Here is a 24,925-nt window from a genome sequence, read left to right on the forward strand (position 1 = left end):
TAGTCCTTGGTAGCATAGAGTATAGACCACGGTCGTATAAGAGTGTTTCATAAACGTGACCGCGGTATACTACATTTAAAAGGCTATTCAGATCTATTTTTAAGATATTATCTTAATTCTTAAGTCGTGGTCATATTTGCATTCGTGTTTTTTATTAATATTCTGTTTCTTTTGTACGCTTTGAAAATTAAAAATAAATACATTTTAAATATGAACTGTTATACTTTGTTGATATTGGTAAGTGAAATATACAATTTGAACAATTTGATACAATTCGATAAAATCAATCGATTGGTACAGCACATTCTGATTACATTTTACATTCTACATTAAAAAAGTTCAAAATTTAATACTTCCTTGTTGTACGAAACTACCTTGTTTTGTAATCCTGCAATTATCTAAGATCAACAAATTTGCCCTCTCATCACAGACTTCCTCATTTTTATTTATATTAACTTTTTATATTCAATTAATTTCACATTTTTTAAATATAATATATTATACATTTAAAACTAATTAAAGAAAATATTTAAATACACAGTAATCATTCGTACTGTATTCGTATTATTAGGTATATTGTGTGGTAATGCACTAATGCGTAGTATATTTTATAAGCCGTACATGGTACATGGTACACGCTACAGTCGGCGTACGGCCACGGACAAACTGACTATTGATTAATAAATAATAATAAGATAAAAAGTATTACAATTCATAATATTATCGTCTATAATAATAATATAGGTAATGATGGCTTATTGTAAATTGCGAAGCTGGTATGAGGAGCATGGATATCGTGGTAGTCTCGTATAACCTAGGGTGACCATAAAAATAAAATAAAAATACGGGACACTTTAGTTACCTAACTAAAAAAAAAAAAAGGAAATTCTAATTTTAACTAAATATATTAATATAAAAAAAAAAATTAAATGTATGCTGTATAATAGTTTTTAAATACAAATAAAATATTAATAAGTATAATATGTACACAAAAATCCAAAAAAAAATTATTTTGATGATGATGGCACGTAAATTTCTTAATTTAGAAATAATTTTTAAAAACAAATTAGGTAGTATGGTATACTGAATTTTAAATAAGCTTAATAAACTTCACGCTACTACATCACTACGAATACGACTACACTGAATGTCATCGTGAAGATGTGAACTCGACACTCACGTATAAATATTAATAACAAATTATATTTATAATTTTACATAGATATTATAAAATAAAAATAGACATTATATTTGACAACAAACTGGTTGTGGCGGATGGAATTGTACTTATTTAGTAGACGACGTCACACATCAATATACCTAATAATATTAATAACATTTTGTAGGTTTAACGTTGTCGATAATAATGTGACATTATTAGTTCTCTATTTTCAAACCCAAAGCAATTATAATAATTTGTTGTCAAGACAAGAATCTAAAAATAATGCTGATAAGTATAGATTAGATGTTCTATTGAATATTGTGATACAAAAATATCGTAGAATAAAAAATAAAATAAAAAAATAATAAATTAACAATAGAGAGAAAAACGGGATTAATACGGGACCTACTTGAGAATACGGGACAAAATGCGTCCCGTATAACTTTTGTCGGGACAACGGGACACAAAGTGGAAAAACGGGACAATCCCGTATAATACGGGACGTATGGTCACCCTAGTATAACCCGCACTCGTCAATCGTAATTCGTAGTATCGAATATCGATGTACCTCATACTCGCATTGTCGCAATGTCGTTGTCCATTGTCTCTATTATCTATTATCCATCGTTATTAATGTTATTATCATAGATCTATTAACTTGTTGATACGTCTATGGTCATTATCCACTTTGCTAATTTGCTTTCATCCATGATAGTCCATATTTATATTTAGATGATAAAAATATAAAATACCTGTACAACTGTTAAAAAATTAATTAAATGTCAATATTCTGACTATGTCCTATGTTTTCACAGTTTCACCCTGTCTGCCAAGTGCCAACTGTTTCTAGTGCTTCCTTTCGGCAGTACACGTCACGTACTCAAGTACTTTAAAGTGTTTTCTACATGGTCCAATTGTCAAAACAAGTTCTCTAATGATACCATGATAGTTTGATACGTCATTTCTTCGTTCATCGACTTTTTCATATATTGTTTATGCAGTATCTAAAATTGTAAGTACACGTTCACGTTTTTTTGTAGTTTAAAATAAAGTGATAGTATTATGATATTATTCCTTTCAAAATCATTCAATTGAAATTAAATGTATACTTAATATGTGTTAAATGTATTTTGATCAATTTGAACTAACTTTGTTCAATTAAAAAAAGGAAATATAAATAATTGAACTTTAAATGAAAAACGGTTATAGGTAGGTACTCAATTAATTTTGTGGTTAGAAAAGTTAGGTTTTGCATTTTAGGTAGTTTTTAAACAGTTAGGTGTTGTGATTAAATTTATGTACCTTTTGCAACATTTTTGAGTTGGTAAATTTAATATGGGTAGAGATGTTTGTAGTGAAATACAGATAATCATAGAATACGAAGAATTTGAATATTTAATTAAATAGGTAATTTTTAATAGACTATAATCCTAAAGCGACTGATTAGTTGCCTTAAATATATAATACTATGTTTTATGATGTCACTTTGATGTTATACAAATTATTTGTGTAGCTGTGTCCATAAAAACTGAATAACATTGGATTACAAAACAAATTGAATGATTCATATGTACAATACTAAATACAAATTGTAGGTTTATTATGTATAATAACTAATTTGACTAATGAAAAAAACGTTGAAAATCTTAAAGTACAATTGAGTTATTTATTCTATATTTTTTTAACTGCTTAATTTCATGCAAAACTTACTAAGAAATTTTGCAATTTATTTTCCAAGTGCCTACTCAATAAGCTCCATCCCTAGTTTATATTACGTGTATAGACAATATTTAATTGAAATATTTTTAAGCAAAATAGGTTCTTTAGTAATCACAGTATCTTATAAATTTATTTTGACTTTGGGTTGGTAATCAAATTAATATATTATAATTGAAGTGCTTGTTTTAATTAATATTGATAGGTTAGATCACGTTTAGCTCAGTTAACATGAAAATTAGAGTGAATTGACATCTTATTAAAATTAAAGATAAGATTATTACTGAGGGCTTCTTATGGGCATTTTATTATATTTTAATTTTAAAGAGAGTTATGAGTATTTAAAAATTGTAAATTAAATTAAATTAAAAAATGTAATTAAATTGTTGTTTGTACTATTTAAAATACTCATAACTCTATTTAAAATTAAAATATAATAAAAAACCCATGAGAAGCCCTTCGTAATAATCTTACCTTTAATTTTAATAAGAGGTCAATTCATTCTAATTTTTAAGCTAACTGAGCTAAACGTGATCTGCTGAGCTTAAAATGTGGTATGTTATGCACTTGTAAGAGACCCATGTGTGAGACAACACATTTGGGTATCACTTTTTCTTACAATTAATCACAATGAACGATCATCCTTTAAAACATATTAATATAAAAACGATTAATTTTTATTAACTATAAATTAATGAAAAGTTTTTTTAAAATTATATTATGTCTTACAGAAAATAATAAAACCAATTTTGTCGAGGACTTGTCTTTTGTAAAAATAACAACAGCTGAAAAAATGATTTTCCCGAAAGTTATTAGGTCTTACCAAAAATATGGTTAGTCTTATTTTGTCATTAAATAAACTTAGTGCTCTTAGCATTTAGGGATCCTCTACTATTGTGGTTAGGTTCCTTGTTAAGGGTAGGACCAGTCAACATTTTTGTCTCTTTGGCTTTTTTTAGTGGGCTTTTTTATGTTTTTTTTGTCAGAAGGTATTATAAGATGTATTTAATACCTAGGTAATTATTTTATAATAATTGTCTTCAATTTTTTTTTATTGTAAAGTTACTTAAAAATATTTTTATTCATAAATATTAATGTGTTAATTTGTAGCATAATCAAATAAAAATGCATAAAATATATTAATCAAATTATTTTATATCATTGTAATTTTGAACAATATTTATTAAATTAGTTATTTTTCCCACTTTTATAAATAATTAAAATATGATAAATAAATCACATGTAATGCCTATTTTTGATTGAAAGATATTAATTTTAAGAAATATTTGTGAATTGAAAATCTTTAAAATTCATGAATTATTCTGAAAAATAATAGCTATTTAAATTGTATTAATGATTTTTAATGTATTAATTTTAGAATGAGTAAGTATGAAATAAAATCATGAATGCTAATGATATGATACATTAGCTACCTAGTGAAACCAATGATCACTCAAAACAATCCATAATGGATGTTGGTGAAACAATTGAATCTGACTGGAAAGAAGTGGTGGACAACTTTCATGACATGAATTTAAAAGAAGGATTGTTGTGTAGCATCTACGGATGTGGTTTTGAAAAACCATCACCTATTCAACAGCGAGCTATTTTGCCATGCATCAAGGGACACAATGTTATTCTTCAAGCAAAATCTGGTACTGGAAAGACAACTTGTGTTTTGATTTCTATTCTCCAACAAATAGACACTTGCTTAAACAATTGCCAAGCTCTCATTTTGGCCCCAACACGTGATTTGGCTTTGAAAATTCAAAAGGTAAGCTTAGCTTACTTGATATGATTTTGACCTAGTTATAAAATAATAAATATAATCTCGTTATTAGATGGTTTTCAATTTGGGCGAGTTCATGAAAATATGTTGTTGTGTTTACATTGGTGGAACAAACATTCGTGATGATATGCGTGAAATGAAAATTGGATCACATATAGTTGTTGGCACTCCTGGCCGTGTTTATGACATGATTGCTAGGAACTCCCTACAAACTCAATTTGTCAAAAAATTTGTGTTGGTTGACGCTTCAAGACTTTTATCTCCTAGTTTTGACGATCAAATTAAAAATGTGTTAAAGTCCCTTGAAGAAGCTACTCAGGTCATTTTGTTGTCTAATCAAACATCCATGACATTTTTGGAGAAGAGCACTCACTACATGACTAATCCTATACACATTCTTATGCAAGAAGAACTAGCATTGGGAGGTATGTCATGTAAAATTACTCTAATGTATTGTTATTTCTTAAAATTAATATTAAATTATTATTTATTTTTTATTTAGCTATTAAACAATGTTACGCCAATAGTACTGAGGAAAATGATAAAAAAAATAGACAACCTGGTGATGGCAATAACTATTCGGGACCACTGGTCACAGTTTATAGTGGAACTAGTGAGTATGACTGGAGTAAAGTGGTGAAAAACTTCCATGAGTTGAATTTAAAAAAAGAATTGCTACGTGGAATGTGTGAATATGGTTTTGAAAAACCATTAGATATTCAAGAGCGAGCCTTTTTACCATGTATCATGGGACATGATGTCATTATTCAATCTCCGCCTTGTACTGGCAAGACAACTTCTGTTTTGATCACCATTCTCCAAAATATCGATACTAGCTTGAACGAGTGTCAAGCATTAATTTTAACATCAACTCATAAGTTGACGAAGAAGATTATAAAGGTAAACTTAGTTTTAAATTTTTATGATTACAGTATCTATTGTTGAGGTATTTTGAGTACACAGGGAGTTAAAAATGTCACTCTCCTATGTTCTTTTATTTTATAAAAATAATCTCATTTTGTAATCACTAGTTCATGAAAATGAACTATTATGGATTGTACTTGTTAACCTGTCTGTGCGCCATCACAACTACTTATAATATAACATTTTTTTTAGGTGGTTAATGGTGTTGGTGACTTTATGAAAGTAGATTGTCAGGCTTGCATTGATGGAAAGACAATTTGTAATACTATGCGTAAGATGGATACTTTTCCCCATGTAGTGGTGGGCACTCCTGATTGTATTTCAAATTTGATAGCGGGGAATTTACTACGGACAAAATTTATCAGTATATTTGTGTTGGACGAATCAAATTATATTTTGAATCGTGGTTACAAAGATCAAATTAAAAAGGTGTACATGTCCCTTGCAAAAGATATTCAGGTTGTTTTTTTGTCCAATCAAATGTCCAAGAATGCTTTAGATGTCCTGCTTGAGATCACTCACTTACTGAGAAATCCGGTACATATTTTTCTACAGACAGAAATACTAACATTAGATGGTATGTAGAATAAACTTAATTTTTATTAGTTCCGAAGTTAATTTTAATCTAATATTTTTTATTTAGCTATTAAGCAGTTTCACATCAATATTAATAAAGAAATTGAGACAAAAAATGAACATCCTAGTGAAACTAAAGATTGCTCACTCGTGGAAAATGGTGAAACAATTGAATCTGACTGGAAAGAAGTGGTGGACAACTTTCATGACATGAATTTAAAAGAAGGATTGTTGTGTAGCATCTATGGATGTGGTTTTGAAAAACCATCAACTATTCAACAGCGCGCTATTTTGCCATGCATCAAGGGACACAATGTTATTGTTCAAGCAAAAATTGGTACTGGAAAGACGACTTGTGTTTTGATTTCTATTCTCCAAAAAATAGACACTTGCCTAAACAATTGCCAAGCTCTCATTTTGGTCCCAACACGTGATTTGGCTTTGAAAATTCAAAAGGTAAGCTTAGCTTACTTGATATGATCTTGACCTAGTTATAAAATAATAAATATAATCTCGTTATTAGATGGTTTTCAATTTGGGCGAGTTCATGAAAATATGTTGCCGTGTTTGCGTTGGTGGAACAAACATTCGTGATGATATGCGTGAAATGAAAACTGGATCACATATAGTTGTTGGCACTCCTGGCCGTGTTTATGACATGATTGCTAGGAACTCCCTACAAACTCAGTTTATCAAAATATTTGTGTTGGTTGACGCTTCTAAACTTTTATCTCCTAGTTTTGACGATCAAATTAAAAATGTGTTAAAGTCCCTTGAAGAAGCTACTCAGGTCATTTTGTTGTCTAATCAAACATCCATGACATTTTTGGAGAAGAGCACTCACTACATGACTAATCCTATACACATTCTTATGCAAGAAGAACTAGCATTGGGAGGTATGTTATTTAGGATTACTCTAACTGTTATTTCCTAAATTAATATTAAATTAAGTTTTATATATTTGTTATTTAGCTCTTAAACAGTTTTACGTCAATGATCCTAAGGAAAATGATAGAATTATTGAACATCCTACTGAAACTAAGGATTACTCTTGGTCAACCATAGATGATGGTGGAAAAATTGAGCCTGAATGGAGAGAATTGGTGGACAATTTTCGTGGCATGAACTTAAAAGAAGAACTGTTAAGTGGTATCTATAAATATGGTTTGAAAAAGCCAACACTTATTCAACAGTGTGCTATTTCGCAATGCATCATGGGGCATGATGTCATTGTTAAATCTCCACCTGGTACTGGTAAGACAACTTCTGTTTTGATTTCCATTATCCAACAAATTGATCCTAGTTTAAACGAGTGCCAAGCACTTATTTTAACACCAACAGATAAGTTGGCTATACAGATCCAAAAGGTAAGTTTAGATGTTATGAATATATTTTTAAACAGTTAACAATATACAAATAAAATCGATTTTAGGCGGTTATTGCATTTGGCGACTTAATAAAAGCAGATTGTCATGCTTGCGTTGGGTGGACAAACCCTAATTCTAATATGCATGAGCCAAATACTTCATTCCATGTAGTGGTTGGCACACCTAATAATGTTTTTGCCTTGATTGCTAAAAAATCACTACACACTAAATATATCAAAATATTTGTGTTGGATAATGCTAATAAATTATTGGCTAATACAAATGAAGATCAAGTTAGAAATGTGTTCAATTTTCTTGGAAAAGATACTCAGGTCATTATGTTGTCTAGAGAAATGGATAAAAATGTTATAGATGCGAGTACTTATTTTATGCTTAATCCTATAAAAATTCTTGTGGATAAAAAAATGAAAGAATTGAAAAGTGTGTAGAATAGACCTAATTTCTGTTATTTCCTTAGTTAGTTTTTAATTAATTATTATTTATTTAGCAAATAAAACGTTTCATATCAACATTAATAAGGTAAATTATACAAACGATAGACATCTTATCAAAACTAAGGATTACTCAGGAGGTCTTTTGGACGATGGTAGAAAAATTGAGCCTGACTGGAAAGAATTGGTGGACAATTTTCGTGATATGAACTTAAAAGAAGAACTGTTAAGTGGTATTTATGAATATGGTTTAGAAAAGCCAACACCTATTCAACAGCGTGCTATTTTGCCATGCATCATGGGGCATGATGTCATTGTGAAATCTCCAGGTGGTACTGGCAAGACAACTTCTGTTTTGATTTCCATTATTCAAAAAATTGATCCTAGTTTAAACGAGTGCCAAGCACTTATTTTAACAACAACAAAAAAGTTGGCTAAACAGATTCAAAAGGTAAGTTTAGATGTTATGAATACATTTTTTATAGTTTACAATATACAAATAAAATCGATTTTAGGCGGTTATTGCATTTGGTGACTTAATAAAAGCAGATTGCCATGCTTGCGTTGGGTGGACAAACCCTAATTCCAATATGCATGAGCCAAAGAATTTATTCCATGTAGTGGTTGGCACACCTAATCGTGTTTTTCCCTTGATTGCTAAAAGATCACTAGATACTAAATATATCAAGATATTTGTGTTGGATGAAGCTAATGAATTATTGGCTCATAAAAACCAAGATCAAGTTAAAGATTTGTTCAATTTTCTTGGAAAAAATACTCAGGTCATTATGTTGTCTAGAAAAATGGATAAAAATTTTGTAGATGCGAGCACTTATTTTATGCTTAATCCTATAAAAATTTTTGTGGATAAAAAAATAAAAGAATCAAAAAGTGTGTAGAATAGACTAATTTGTATTATTTCCTTAGTTAGTTTTTAATTAATTATTATTTATTTAGCAAATAAAACGTTTCATATCAACATTAATAAGGTAAATTATACAAATGATAGACATCTTATTAAAACTAAGGATTACTCAGAAGGTCTTTTGGACGATGGTAGAAAAATTGAGTCCGACTGGAAAGAAGTTATGAACAACTTTCATGATATGAATTTGAATGAAGAATTGATTTGTAGCATCTATAAATGTGGTTTTGAAAAACCATTAGATATTCAACAGCGAGCTATTTTGCCATGCATAATGGGACACAATGTCATTATTAAATCTCCACATGGTAGTGGCAAGACAACTTCTATTTTGATAAACATTCTCCAACAAATTGATACTAGTTTGAACGAGTGCCAATCACTAATTTTAACACCAACTCGTAAATCGGCTAAGGAGATTAAGAAGGTGAGCATAGTTGAATGATATGATTTTAAACTAGTTATAAAATAAAAAATATAATTTTGTTTATAGATGTTTGTTGTTCTGGGTGAATTTATTAAAGCACATTGCCATGTTTGCATTGGCAGAAAAAACATTTGTGTTGATTTGCGTGAGTTGCAAATGGGTTCACATGTACTGGTCGGAACTCCTGGCCGTGTTTATGACGTGTTGACTAGAAGCTCATTGCAAACTCAATTTATCAAGATATTTGTGTTAGATGAAGCTTTTAAAATGTTATCTGATGATAGCGTTGACAATCAAATTAAAAGAATTTTCCAGTGCCTTGTAGAAGATACTCAGGTTATTTTATTATCTAATCAAATGTCCAAGAAAGTTTTGGATAAGAGCACTCAATACATGAGGAATCCTATTCACATTATTGAACAGGAAGGAGAACTAACATTGGAAGGTATTTTATGTAAAAATATTAAAATTGTTGTTATTCTGATATTTCCTTAATTTACATTTAATTAATTATTATTTATTATTTATTTAGCTATCAAACAATTTTACGTCAACAATACTAAAAAAAATGAAGCAAATAATGGTGGACCTATCAAGTATGACTGGGATGAGGTGGTGGACAACTTTCATGAGATGAATTTAAAAGAAGAATTGTTACGTGGTATCTTTGACTATGGTTTTGAAAAGCCTACAGCTGTTCAACAGCGCGCTATTTTGCCGTCAAACAAGGGACATGACGTCATTATTCGGGCTCAATCTGGTACTGGAAAGACAACATCTGTTTTGATTTCTATTCTGCAACTAATTGATACTAGTTTAAACGAGTGCCAAGCACTAGTTTTTACACCAACATTTGAGTTGGCCCAGCAAATTCAAAATGTAAGCTTTATTTTATTCAATTAGATATTGAACATTTTTCAATAAAACTTAATTTTTAGATTGTTACTGCTTTGGGTAAGTCAATGAAAGCAAATTGCCATGTTTGTAAAAGTATTCGTGATTATAACTTCAAACTAGATTCCATCTCCCATATTATAGTTGGAACAAACTCTTGTATTTCTGATTTGATTGCTAGAAAATATATAAGGACAAAATTTATCAAGATATTTGTGTTGGACGAAGCTAATGAGCTAATGTCTCAACCTTTCAAAGATCATATTAAAATGGTTTTTAAGTTTATCGAAAATGATATGCAGGTAATTTTTTTGTCTAATCAAATGTCCAAGAATGATTTGGATTTGGACGATATGACTCACTTCCTGAAAAATCCTGTACGGATTCTTCTACAGAAAGAAAAACTAACATTGAATGGTATGTGGAATAAACTTTATTTTATTTATTTCCTTAGTTAATATTTAATTACATTTTATTTATATAGCCATCGAACAGTTTGACATGAATATTACTAAGGAACCTGAGATAAACAATCAACATCATGGTGAAACTAAAGATTGCTTTGGATTACTCATGGACGAAGGTGAAGCAATTGCGTCTGACAGGGAAGAAGTTGTAGAAAACATCCATGGTATGTGGAATAAACTTTATTTTATTTATTTCCTTAGTTAATATTTAATTACATTTTATTTATATAGCCATCGAACAGTTTGACATGAATATTACTAAGGAACCTGAGATAAACAATCAACATCATGGTGAAACTAAAGATTGCTTTGGATTACTCATGGACGAAGATGAAGCAATTGTGTCTGACTGGGAAGAAGTTGTAGAAAACATCCATGAGATGAATTTAAATGATGAATTGTTGCGTGGCATCTATGAATATGGTTTTGAAAAGCCTACAGCTATTCAACAGCGCGCTATTTCGCAATGCATCAAGGGGCATGATGTTATTGTCCAGGCACAATCTGGTACTGGAAAGATAACTGCTGTGTTGATTTCAATCCTCCAACAAATAAATACTAGTTTGAACAAGTGTCAAGCCCTCATTATGGTACCTTCATTTGAGATTGCTCATCAGATTCAAAATGTAAGTTTATTTTTTTAATTACATTTTGAATTGTGTAAAACTTTAAATGATAACCTCATTTTTAGGTGCTTAATGTGTTGGGTAAATTCATGAAAGCAGAATGTTGTGCTTGCACTGGCTTAAAGAACGTCTACGATTATGTACGTGAGCTGAATACTTTCCCCCATGTAGTGGTTGGGACTCCTTCTTGTGTTCATGATTTAATTAATAAATGTCTTTTACGGAGTAAATTTATCAATATATTTGTATTGGTGGAACCTAATTTATTGTTTTATCGAGGTAGTAAAGTTCAAATTGTAAAGGTGTTCAAGTCCCTAGAAGAAAATACCCAGGTTATTTTATTATCTAGTCAAATGTATAAAAAAGCTTTAGATGAGAGCACTCAATTTGTGAGTAATCCGGCACTCATTATTATGCAGAAAGAAGAACTAACACTGGAAGGTATGTAGAATAACAAGTTTTCGTACTTTGTTAGATCTACATTTAATTTATAATTAATAAAAATAAAAATAGATAAACTTAATATTTAGCTTTCAAACAATTTTACATCAACAATTCTCAGAAAATTGAGACTCTCAATGGACGTTCCAGCAAATCTATTAACTACGTTCTGTACTCAGAACCACCTAAGATGGATGTTGGTGGGACTATTGACTCTGACTGGAATGTTGTGGTAGATAACTTTCATGACATGAATTTAAAAGAAGAATTGTTGCGTGGTATTTATCAATATGGTTTTGAAAAGCCATCCTCTACTCAACTGCGTATTTTTTTGTCATGCATTATGGGACATGACATTATTGTTCAGACTCAATCTGGTGTTGGAAAGACAACTGCTGTGGTGATTTCAATTCTTCAACAAATAGATACTAGTTTGAACGAGTGCCAAGCACTCATACTGGTTCCGTCAGTTGAGTTGGCTCGCCAGATTCAAAAGGTAAACTTAGTTTTTATAATTAAAATTTGAAATGTTTATAATACAACATTGATTTTAGGTGGTTATTGATTTGGGTAAATTCATAAATGCAGATTGTCATGCTTGCATTGGTATTGAACAGTATTGTGGTTATATTCAAGAGCCATATACTGTCTCCCATATCGTGGTTGGGACACCAGCCTGTGTTTCTGATTTGATTTGTAGAAAATCACTAAGAACTCAATTTATCGAGACATTTATGTTGGAGGAACCTAATAAACTGTTGTCTGGGAGTATCAACATTCATATCGAAAAGATCATAGGATCCCTTGATAAAGGTACTCAGGTGATATTATTATCTAATCAAATGTCCGAAAAATCTTTTTATGAGAGCTCTTACTTCATGAGTAATCCAGTACACATTTTTATGCAGAAAGATGTATTAACATTGGATTCCAATTTGGAAGGTATGCGTAATAAGTCGTTATCAATACTTTCTCAATTATAAACCCTTATTGTTGTTATTTCTTTATTTGATTTTTAATTAAGTGTTATTTAAATAGGCATAAAACATTTTTTTGTCAACTTCACCATGGAAGAATGTAAATTTGACAGTTTATGCAATTTGTTTGATACTCTAAGTATTACCCAGGTTGTGATATTTTGTAACACATGCTATAAAGTAGAGTGTTTGACTGAGAGTATGCGTTTGAAAAGATTCAACGTATCGGCTATGCATCGAGAAATGGATCGTCAGCAAAACATTAAAACTTTGTTTCACTTCCATTCTGGCTCTATTCGTGTACTAGTCACCACTCATATGTTTGTTCGTACTATTGATGTACAACAAGTGTCTCTGGTTATCAACTATGATTTGCCATCTGATTGCGAGAACTTTATTCATGATATAGAACGTTCTTGCTATGTTGCACTTAAAGGAGTCGTCATTAATTTCATCATCGAGGACGAAAATCAATCAAAGTATGATATTGATTAATGAATAATTGGTGTATAACACTCACATAATTGATATGCGTTCTTCTAACATAAATATCATGAGATGAATAACCATAATATTATCTTAAATACATATTTGAATTAATAATTGTAGTTTGCCGTAACATAAGATAATTTAAATTTGATGATTTGTATAAACAATCAAAATACCACTTTATTTGATGATTAAAAAAAAGGGGGTTATGATATTCACCAAGTCCTCCCACCGCTTCAAATCTGCCACTGGTTTCTTTTTATTTCGCTTACAAATTTACAATTTGGCACCAAATGTAATTACTGTGATAAATTATGATTATGGTACATAATAATCCTTTGAAGTAAGATTCAACCATTTGACAGATAAATATTTTGTTAATTTTTATCTTGGTTTGTACAAGCCAAGATAGTTTTCACTTTTTAATAATCATAAATGTTTTTCTTTTTTACTTATACTTTGTGTACGTTAAGAATATGATTTTACCTATAACATAGGTAGAAGTTGGTTTTAGATTTTAAACCATTTTGTAACGTGCTTGGAGTTTAGTTTCAGTAATTTTAATTCTTGTGTATGACTATGAATTTTACGTATCTAGCGAAACCAATAACTACTCAGGACCACTCGTCACAGTTGACACGGGAAATATTGAGTATGACTGGAAAGAAGTGGTGGACAACTTTCTTGACATGAACTTTAAAGAACAATTGTTACTTGGTATCTGTAAATATGGTTTAGAAAACCCTACACCAATTCAACAGCGCGCTATTTTGCCATGCATCCAGGGGCATGATGTTATTGTTCAGGCCCAATCCGGTACTGGAAAGACAACTTCTGTTTTGATTTCCATTCTCCAGCAAATTGATACCAGTTTGAAAGAGTGCCAAGCCCTCATATTGGCACCTTCGCGGAAGTTGGCGCAGGAGATTCATAAGGTAAACTTAGTTTTTGTGATCACATTTGTAAATGTTTAATTACCACACTGTTTTTTAGGTGGTTATTGCTTTTGGCGATTTTATGAAAGCAGATTGTTATGCCTGCGTTCATCAAATTAACACGGAAGACATTTTTCCTCCTGTACCCCATCATATAGTGGTTGGTACTCCCGCCTGTGTTCATGATTTAGTTATTAGAAAATGTTTACAAACTCAATTCATCAAGATATTTGTGTTGGATGAAGCTAATAAACTGTTGAATCAAAGTATCAAAAATTCAATTAATGGGGTGTTTAAGGAGCTCGAAGATGGTATTCAGGTCATTTTGTTGTCTAATCCAATGCCTGAGAACATTTTGGATGTGAGCACTCATTTCTTGCGTAATCCTGTACGCATTCATATGCAGAAATAGTTTTTTTTTCTAATTCTTAGTGTCATTAACATGGTAAGAAAGATTTATCGATTTGACAACTAGATATTTCAATAATAATTGGTTGTACAAAGATGAAGTTTTTAATTTTTAATGAAGCTAAATGTTTTTCTTTTTTATTTATTATTATTAATTTAAAGTTCTTGTGTATTATTTTGAATTATATTTATTTTTGAACTTTGTCGCTATAATATTCTACTGTTCACATCTAAACAATTATTTTGGCATCAATTTATGTTTTTACTGTTAAAAATGATAATAGCCTCTTAAAATGTATTTTGTAATTTGAATTATTCAGTAAATATATTTCTCATTACTTATTTATTGTTATTGAATGTTTTTTACTGATTGTAGTTATGGTTATTAATACAATTCCACTGAAAGTTCATTGAAAATTCCACTAATTATGACAACAAACTTGTCATGTTGAAATTGGGATTGCAAGTCGTGACGCATGAAATAAAAATGGATAGGACATTTTTCAAGTTTGTTATTTAATTAGATGGTATTTTGGGTAACGGACCTGTTATATTCGACTGACCGCCTATATACGTGATACGTATAAGAATAATAAGTGTAAGTGTAAGAACGTATTATTCCATTTTCGTTCAGTAATTGACTCAATAAAAGAAGTAACTTTCATGCTTTTTTTACAAATATCTACAATTTTTTTAAAATTCAGTTTCGAAATATTTTTGTTGTGCCTATACTATTGGAACAATTTTTTTGCGGGCGTCCGTGCATTTTTAATTCAAAAACACGTAGGTACTTACAGCTTACAGAAAAAAAATTCACGCCTTGTTGTACGGTCGAATTTTATTAATTTTTTTTGTATGTTATAGAGGATTACATTTTGCAGGTCGAATCCCAGGCCCAATTTTCAAAATTATAATTACACAAGCTATAGTATGCATATCGTAATAATGCACAATATTTGTTATTTTTCAAACGTAAATACGTTTCCACCACTATTTAAAGCAGTGGTTCCTACCTTTTATGAGCGCGACCCTAACATTTCAAATTCAACGTTCTATGACCCTTAAAAAAATCACAATAATTGCAAACTCAATTTTTTTTTTTATTGCGATAAATTTAAGTATAAAATAACAAAAAATTGATGAAATTACAAGTATTTATAATAAATAATAATCATAACGATTTTTTTCTCGATATGTTTGATATTAAATTAATAATTTAGTAAAATATTCTTTTTATGTTCACAATAATCATGCTGAAATAATATGAATTATATTGCACTGTCTCGACCAGCTTTAAAAACCTCCGCGACCCTAAATTGGGTACCTATGGTCGAATTGCACTTATTTTAGACGAACTGCACTTGGATTTAAAAAAAGGTATTCCAACAAAAATATCATGAATTTGAACGGGTGAACGTTTAGAAAGCACTCATTTCCTTTCCCACTTCCATGTTTATGAGTTATGACTGACAATGATTTTAATAATTCCCGTGGTTAAAAATGATTGTTTTATACATATTATTGTTCATTATGCTATTATAATATTATTAACATGACGTATTGAATCATCAAATATTGTTGTCATTATCATAACTTTTTTTTTAAAACTAATTTCTATCATTTTTTGTAGTAATAATATATAGGTACCTATTTATTATTTTTTTATTTTTTTTTAAATAATTTTTTGTAGCAATAAATTCAAAAACTCTAACCTGGTGAATGGTTGTACGCTTTTGGGCATAAAAGTTAATATGTACATTGTATATTTTTCAATATCATTTGTTTTTTTCTGGTACCGTGCAGTTGAAAGTCTTGATTGTGTCAGTTGTCTGCATTAAAATATATAAGTATCTATATTTGTAGTTGTGTTTAAACGTCAACAAATATAAATATATGAATGTCCATCGTTAGAAATACATATATATCAACTAAAATAAATAGTCACTAAATCCTCGAACAGCGTCGTTTTCTGCGATTGGGATAGTTTACATAAAATCATCTGTATAAGATTTTGAACAAGTGCAGTTCGGCCGTTACCTTTTTTAAACCCAAGTGCTATTCGACCATTTGTTTTAGGTAAAAAGTGAAAGTGACTGTCCCGCCTAAATTTGAGTCGTGATCTGACGTTGGGAACTTTTGATTCAAAGTAAAATGAAAATTGAGGCTTTCATTCGACATGAACATTTTCTCCTTTCAAATAAAAAAAAAATCATCAAAATTTGGCATATTAATGAGGCGTGGTAATTTTTCCTGACAAGTCAGTTTTGCTGATGAGTGCACCGTATCGTATGAACCTCCTTAGTCCTTCCTAAATATTTTTCGGATAGTAGATAAGTGGAAAAGTATAATAAAAATTAAGGTAGCATTTAAAATATAAAAAATAATTTTAACACTTTATAACATTGGGGAAAACTAGAAAAACCGGAACCGACACATTATTTATTACTTTTATTTTTTCTACATATGATTATTTTGTAAGATAACATCAAATTAATGTTAATTTGACTAAATAGTTATAGGTTCTAAGTGTTATTCAAATTTAGGTAAAACAAATTTTTAGTATGCAAAGTTGATCAAGTTAACCAATTGTTTTAACTATAGTTATATAGTTAATTTTAAAGCCATTCAAATTAAAAAATAACTTAGCTAAATTAAAGTTAATTTGAATATATGATTTTAGCGTTTTAAAATCAAATGTCGTAATTTCGGAGAAAATAATATAAGTATGTACCTTGTACCTACATTTCCTAATTATATTTCAATAAAGCACTAGGTACAATCTTTGGCAGATATCTCTCAGTATTTTAGAATTACCATAAAAGACTCGCGTGGATATCCATTGAACACATGTCCATCTTGTCATTTTTTAATAATATGTTATAATGATATTTACATATTAATAAGTAATTTTCGTTGAAAAATCAATGCAAAAAATATGCAGTTCATAATACGACATAATTTTACAATGATGTGTGTTTTTTGATTTTCGTTTATTTTTGTGTCTGCCATTACGGTTTGGGCAGTAAAAGTGCTTCGATTTGCAGCAACTTTTCCGGCAGGAAAGTGGATCTAGTTAATGCATTCGGGAGGTCAAAATTTGAAATTTCGAATAGTTTTCAAAAGCGACAGGAAATACAAACAAAACATTTAGGAAAAACTGGAATTTTTAGGCAAAACCAGTTTTTGAAAAACACGATTTTGGTTTCTAGTGTACCTAACTCTAAAAAAAGACTATATAGATACATGAAATTTTCACTGAATGTTTGTGTTATCATTCTATACACCATACAAAATTGCAGATGAACACAAAGAATAATGATTTTTGTCGTATTATAAAAATTCGGTTTCAAAACAGCCCAATTTTACATAAGCATATTTAATATTTTCCAGTATCACTGATAATTTAAGAATCATAATATTATGAATAATAATAGTAATTAATAGTAAGTAATAACAATATAAAATATCCTTGACTGATAAACCGTCTGATCAGAATCGTATTTTATATTGAATGATATTATATATCATCTATATAATTCAAATTTAATACCATCCACTAAAGCGACCTCCTAGACACCTAGTGTACAGCAAAACGATATCCACTTACCCTTTTTTTTTGTACTCGCACAATATTATATATTATGAGACGGCTATGTTAATAATAAAATATAAATTATCGCCGATATTATAGAAATAAATGTAAAATTTTGATCAAATTTTGGTATCAGTAATCCCTGCCTACTACTCTGCCACCACCGCCCAACCAACACATGCACACATATCTTATCGTGAATTATTTTTATATTGAATTTTGCGATTTCATTTTTATATTATATTCATTCGTTTTTAGCATAGTTTTCATTGTCGGACCGGTAAGTGGTATAATTTCCGAGTACATCACATACTATGCGAGTTATTTTTTCGCAGTTGTGTTGTTAAATTTTCATTTTTTGTGGGCCCAAATCGCCTCATTTTTATAATCTATTAATATTAATGTATACATTTGCGGTATTAATAATAAGGAATTAAAATGTTAGTATTATTTACAATGGCGTATCCAAAGCTAGTAGGGAGGGGGGGGGCGTTGACCCTGAATTAGAAAAATTAAATAATTATTTCTGTGAGGTCTACGAAAGTTACTTTCAAATACGAATTTTTATAGCCTTACAGAAATCGAAACCTAAAGTAAAGTCTCGCCATCAGTATGCTCAGCTCTTTGAGATCATTTTTTGTGGTGTCATCGCATGTGGGTGAACTGCTTGCACAGTACTAACCCCTATGCAACATCGTTTATTATTGAACAAAAAAATTAAAATTGCATTTCAAAATTATTGGAGACCCTAGGTAAAGCAACAGTGTTTATACGCTTTATCAGCCCCCCCCCAAAAAAAAATTCTGGCAACGCTACTGGGTGTTGTTATGTTCACCATATTATTTTGAATTAACAAACAATATTATATACTATTTTTGCTCTGTGTATGCAACAACGAAACATTTACTTATTTTATTTTATTGGCTCAGCGATTCATGAAATATTTTTATTAAAAATGTATGACATTTTTTTTTTTTTTAACAAAACTTAATTTCGCTCTGAAAGCCTATGAATTTTTTGTTGTATACACTTATGTAACCTACCTACCATTTGTACAATTTTTGTTTGTCGTATTTCATATCTTTTTCTTTAACGTTTATTACTTTTACTTTTACCGTTTTCTACATCAGCTACTATAAAACATAGTACCCACCAGAATAAAATTATTCTGCGAGATATTATCAAAATAATGTCGAAACGACGACGACGCTCAGAGTCTGAGTCTTTCGGGCTATTATGTATTAATATTTTATGCATTGCGCGCTCGTGCGTATAAAATATTATAGATTATATACCTATTATTTTTGCTACCGCCATACCATACTAGTCTCATTTATTAATATCATACTAATATGGCAATACATATTTTATATTATTCTGTTTTATTAATTTTATAAACTAAATTATAATTGCAGTTTTAGTTTTTGGACATGGGTCATGTGGGCCATAGTCCGACAGTGCGCAAACCGGGACTCCGGTTCACAACGCTGAATACTCTATGGCAGTGCGACCCGTGGACAATATTTGACATTTCATTGCTTCATATCTATGACGAAATCATGAGAAATTTGAAACAATAGTACGATGTGGATATAAAATCATTGCTAGTTGTGATTTGTGAAATTACGACCTGTGTGATGAGCGCTAGCTAATCTCTGTCCAAAGGTCAAACTGTGAAAAACAAACAAGTAACAGCCATAACTAAATTACATTATACATTAAGTCATGTTATTGCTATTTAAAATATTAAATATACATTTATTTCAATATTGTATAATATTAGATAATTAGGAATTTATGATTGTCTTTAGCTAATGGCTGTCCACAAATACCACAGACCACGTCGGTATTTCGTCCATACTCATTTTGTATACATGGCATATGTACATATTTCCGCTAACTGCTCTTCACTCTTCTGATTTCCTCTTGGTGAATCACATCACCAAGTTACGTAAAGTGTTTTCTACATTGTGTCAATGTCAAAACGAGACGAACGAGTTCATTTTTGAAAATCAAAGCTTGGCAAGTAGTAATTTTTTATCTAGTTAAGTTACTTTAATACAAAAACGAACTAAGTTAGAATATAAGTATTTTTCTGAAATGTTCTTAACTTCTTACTTAGTTAGTTAGAAATTAGTCTGGTGAAAATTATAACTTGGGTTAGAAGTTTTTAATATTTTAAAATATGAATTTAAAACCCTTATGTTCAAAATATGTTAAGTATTACATAAATTAATTTCTCGGTGTCTCGGTATCTAACTTATATTATTAGTGACGTAACAGATAATTTGATGAAATGTCTCAACTTTTAAGTTCTAAATACCAATGGTACTGAATGGTACTAATATCAATGACCTTATAACTTGGAAACGAATTGGGATATTATCAGTCATTTGAACACTGAAAATGTATAACAAAATAAGGGAAATATAGAAACAGTAATATGCTAATGTATCCGTATAATATCTATGTCAATTGGCCATTATAGATGTCGTAGTTAACGTGTCTTACAAGAAATAGGAGTATTGCAAAACTATTAATTAACTAATATAAATAATTAAGAGGACGTCACACTCGCGTGTGCAGTTGTCTCCGTCTTACAAATGTACAACATAGCAAAAACTGCTTCTCGTGGGACAACTTTTATCATTCTGTGTTTGTAGTAGTGGCTCCAAAATTTCTGAACATGTGGAGTAGAAAATTATCCACGAAACAGCTTGACTATACTTTAGATAACATAAATACAATAAAAGTTATTTGCTTCTAAACATTTTGTTCTTTGTTTTTTTCATTTGCTTATAAAAAACGATTGGATTGTGGAATTAAAAAAAAACACGCTGTTGCACAGATAAAGTTCTTCATTACGTGTTGTGAAAATTTGGTAGTTCTACAACAAATATGGGGCGAGAAAAGTTGTCCCGCGCAAAACAATTTTTGCTATGTTGTACATTTGTAAGACGGAGACAACACACTCGGGTGTGACGTCCTCTTAATAAGAAAAAATATGACAAGAAATATGTGTTTATCATGAAATTGAAAATACTCAATATTCATTGTTAATAAATTATTAAGGTAGTGGGCATTCAGCAATTTCGCAGAACATTTTGATTTTTGGAATGATAAAAATCTACAAAAAAAAAAATAGTTCCTCATTGTTTTTAACGAGTTAGATTAGAATACAATTTTACACATTTAATTTAACTAGTTAAGTTACAAAGTTAATATGAATTAAAGCTTACTAGTTAGTGCCCAGCTGTGTTGATAGTTTATTCCTAAATTTCACGGTTTCTTAATTATATTACTTTATTTATGTATTTGTAATATCATAAAATAAACATACGAGTAGTAATTTAAACCACTATCGTCAGGTACCGATGTATTTGCTCAAAAATATTTTTTTGTATATGATGCAATCGTCGTTTTTAACAATATTAATTATTTCGGTTATTTTTCTCATTCCTGTAATTAGGTAATTCAAATATAATAAATATTTATATTTATTTTCCTACTATTGTTTGATCATATAATTTTTATTAAAACAATTTGTGAGATGGAAATCGTGAATTAATTTGTTATGAGACATATTATATATTTGTATTAGTTCTTTACTATACATTGATTTCAGAATAAATCTAAAATTTAATTATGGATGCTCATGAGCTGAAAAACAGACAGCTTAGTGAAACCAAATTCTTGGACCATTTGCCAGGACCATCTGTCATGGATGACAGTAGAACTATCGAGTCTGGCTGGAAAGAAGTTGTAGAAAACTTCCATGAGATGAATTTAAAAGAAGAATTGTTGCGTGGTATCTATGAATATGGTTTTAAAAAGCCATTAGCTATTCAACTGCGAGCTATTTCGCAATGCATAAAGGGACATGATGTCACTCTTCAGGCACAATCTGTTACTGGAAAGACAACGGCTGTGGTGATTTCAATTCTTCAACAAATAAATACTAGTTTGAACGAGTGCCAAGCACTCATACTGGTACCGTCATTTGAGTTGGCTCGTCAGGTTCAAAAAGTATACATTTATTTTTTCGATTGAATTTTGAATTGTTTAAAAGATAACCTTAATTTTAGGTGGTCATTGCATTGGGTAAATTCATGAAAGCAGATTGTCACGCTTGCACTGGTGTAAAAAATATTCATGATTATGTACGCAAGCTGGATACTTTTCCCCACATAGTCGTCGGCACTCCCGCTTGTGTTTATGATTTGATTTATAGACATATTTTAAAAACTCAATTTATTAAGATATTTGTGTTAGATGAAGCCAATTTAATGTTTCACCGACATTACAAATTTTATATTAAAGATGTATTTAAGTCCCTGGATGAAGATACCCAGGTATTTTTGTTATCTAATCAAATTTCCAAAAAAGCTTTGAATGAGGGCACTCGATTCGTGAGTAATCCTGTACGTATTTTTATGCCGAAAGAAGAACTTACACTGGAAGGTGTGTAAAATAACAATTTTTTTGTTGTTTTTATAGTACTTTTTTATAATTCTTTTTTATTTATTTAAAATTATTTATTTAGCTTTTAAACAGTTTTTCATCAACAATTCACATACAAATGAGACACAACATGGAAGTTCAAGTGAATTCAATTACTACTTTCAATCCACAGAACTACCTAGCATGGATGTCTGTGGAACTATCGAGTCTGACTGGAAATATGTCATAGACAATTTTCATGACATGAATTTAAAAGAAGAATTGTTGTGTGGTATCTATGAATGTGGTTTTGAAAAACCATCTGTTATTCAACAGCGTACTATTTTGGCGTGTATAAAGGGACATGATGTCATTGTTCAGGCCCAATCTAGTACTGGAAAGATAACATCGGTTTTGATTTCGATTCTCCAACTGATCGACACTAGTTTGAGTGAATGCCAAGCACTCATTTTGGCACCCACAGGGAAGAAAGCTCTGCAGATTCAAAAGGTAAACTTAGATTTTATGATTAATTTTTCAATTTTTTGTAATACAACATTGTTTTTAGGTTGTTATTGCTTTGGGTAAATACATGAAACCAGATTGTCATGCTTGCATTGGCGTAAAAAACATTGATGATTATGTCCGCAAGCCGGATACTGTCTCCCATATAGTGGTTGGAACACCCACCTGTGTTTTTGATTTGATTTCTAGAAAATCACTACGAACTCAATTTATCAAGATATTTGTGTTGGAGAAAGCAAATACACTGTTGTCTCGTCATGTAAAAATTCATATTAAAGAGATGTTCGAGTCCCTTGAAAAAGTTACCCAAGTAATTTTGTTATCTTATCGAATGTGCGAAAAAGCTTTGGATGAGAGCGCTCACTTAATGTGTAATCCTGTACACATTTTTATGCAGAATGATGTACGAACATTTGACTCCAATATAGAAGGTATGTGTAATTAGTCATTATTAATCCTATCTAAAATATTAAACTATCTATCTAATCTAAACTATTGTTATTTCTTTATTTAATTTTTAATTAAGTGTTATTTAAATAGGCATAAAACATTTTTTCGTCAACTTTACCAAGGAAGGATGTAAATTTGACAGTCTATGCAATTTGTTTGATACTCTAAGTATTACCCAGGTTGTGATATTCTGTAACACATGCTATAAAGTAGAGTGTTTGACTGAGAGTATGCGTTTGAAAAGATTCAACGTATCGGCTATGCATCGAGAAATGGATCGTCAGCAAAACAATAAAACTTTGTTTCACTTCCATTCTGGCTCTATTCGTGTACTAATTACCACTCATACGTTTGTTCGAACTATTGATGTACAACAAGTGTCGCTAGTTATCAACTATGATTTGCCGTCCGATTGCGAGAACTTTACTCGTGATATAGAACGTTCTCGCTATGTTGCACGTAAAGGAGTCGTCCTTAATTTCATCACGGAAAACGAAAATCAGTCAATGTATGTTATTGAATAATGAATCATTGTTATAAAGTACTCACATAAATGATATGCATTCTTCTAACATAAATAATATGATATGAATAACTGTGGTCAATAATATTATCTTGAAGACATATTTTAATTAATACTTGTAGTTCGCTGTAACATAACATTATGGTTATTTAAATTTGATAATTTCTATTAACAAGGTAGGTAAACAAAGATATCAAAAAACCACTTTATATAACTATTCAATTAAAAATTGGAAATAAAGGGGAAACAAATGATTGTCAAGTCGGGCCCATCACCTCAAACCAGCCACTGGTTTCCTATCAACAAACAAAAACTCAACCATATAAATCTAATGTTTTATTACTAAAATAAGTAATTATTTCCAAGCTTATATAATCGGAATAAATGTATTTAAATGAAAAGTTAATTCCGCATTTTTTTTTTTGAGTTTGGTAACGTTTATAAGTAAATATATGAATTTAATTCAGAACGAAAAAGTTCTAGTCCCCTATGTAAAAAAAATTTATATTAACAACCAAAAGGTTTTATATGAATTATTTTTTAAAGCTTCAAATGTTATTAGTGTGATAAGTTATGATAAGTAATCATTGATAACAATACATAATAATTTTTAAAGTAAGATTCAACCATTTGGTAAACATATCTTTTTAACACTTTTCTTAAGTTTGGTTTCACGTCTGTCTGTGATCAAATCTTGCGCGCTCAATTTGAGGCACTTTTTGAAGATGAAAAATTCTGAAAATTGGTATAGACCTTGGTCTTGGATGACAATACAATAATCCGTTGTCATTTTGGGACATGGACCAAAAAAAAAAAAAAA

The 24,925-nt window shown here is 30.1% G+C and overlaps 2 protein-coding genes across 3 annotated transcripts in view; both read left to right on the forward strand.

The window, feature by feature from the left end:
• The first annotated feature begins 182 nt into the window (after positions 1–182).
• LOC111038438 lies at positions 183–14,855 on the forward strand. 2 transcript variants are annotated; one of them, XM_022321540.1, is made up of 24 exons: positions 183–237; positions 1,978–2,174; positions 4,257–4,652; positions 4,720–5,092; positions 5,170–5,567; positions 5,784–6,168; positions 6,235–6,623; positions 6,691–7,063; positions 7,140–7,534; positions 7,600–7,975; positions 8,043–8,437; positions 8,502–8,877; positions 8,944–9,338; positions 9,405–9,783; positions 9,871–10,217; positions 10,277–10,649; positions 10,717–10,863; positions 10,931–11,325; positions 11,391–11,766; positions 11,856–12,262; positions 12,321–12,708; positions 12,805–13,222; positions 13,831–14,167; positions 14,226–14,855. In XM_022321540.1, exons 3-24 carry the CDS (start codon positions 4,347–4,349, stop codon positions 14,577–14,579), a joined length of 8,082 nt encoding a protein of 2,693 aa, XP_022177232.1. In that variant the 5' UTR covers positions 183–237; positions 1,978–2,174; positions 4,257–4,346; the 3' UTR covers positions 14,580–14,855. The 2 variants fall into 2 exon arrangements, with proteins under 2 accessions (XP_022177232.1, XP_022177231.1); XM_022321539.1 differs by lacking the exon at positions 183–237 and having other exon boundaries at positions 1,786–2,174.
• Positions 14,856–21,805: 6,950 nt separating this feature from the next.
• Positions 21,806–24,925, forward strand: part of LOC111038443 (pre-mRNA-processing ATP-dependent RNA helicase prp5-like) — a 5,014-nt gene continuing 1,894 nt past the window's right edge. The window contains exons 1-5 of the mRNA XM_022321546.1: positions 21,806–22,193; positions 22,253–22,628; positions 22,711–23,117; positions 23,176–23,563; positions 23,673–24,090. Coding sequence (XP_022177238.1) covers positions 21,813–22,193; positions 22,253–22,628; positions 22,711–23,117; positions 23,176–23,563; positions 23,673–24,090 — 1,970 coding nt within the window. The 5' untranslated portion in view covers positions 21,806–21,812. The remainder of the gene's footprint in view (positions 22,194–22,252; positions 22,629–22,710; positions 23,118–23,175; positions 23,564–23,672; positions 24,091–24,925) is intronic.

Source organism: Myzus persicae, unplaced genomic scaffold (assembly GCF_001856785.1).
Source record: "Myzus persicae strain clone G006 unplaced genomic scaffold, MPER_G0061.0, whole genome shotgun sequence".
In the NCBI taxonomy this organism is placed as follows: domain Eukaryota; kingdom Metazoa; phylum Arthropoda; class Insecta; order Hemiptera; family Aphididae; genus Myzus; species Myzus persicae.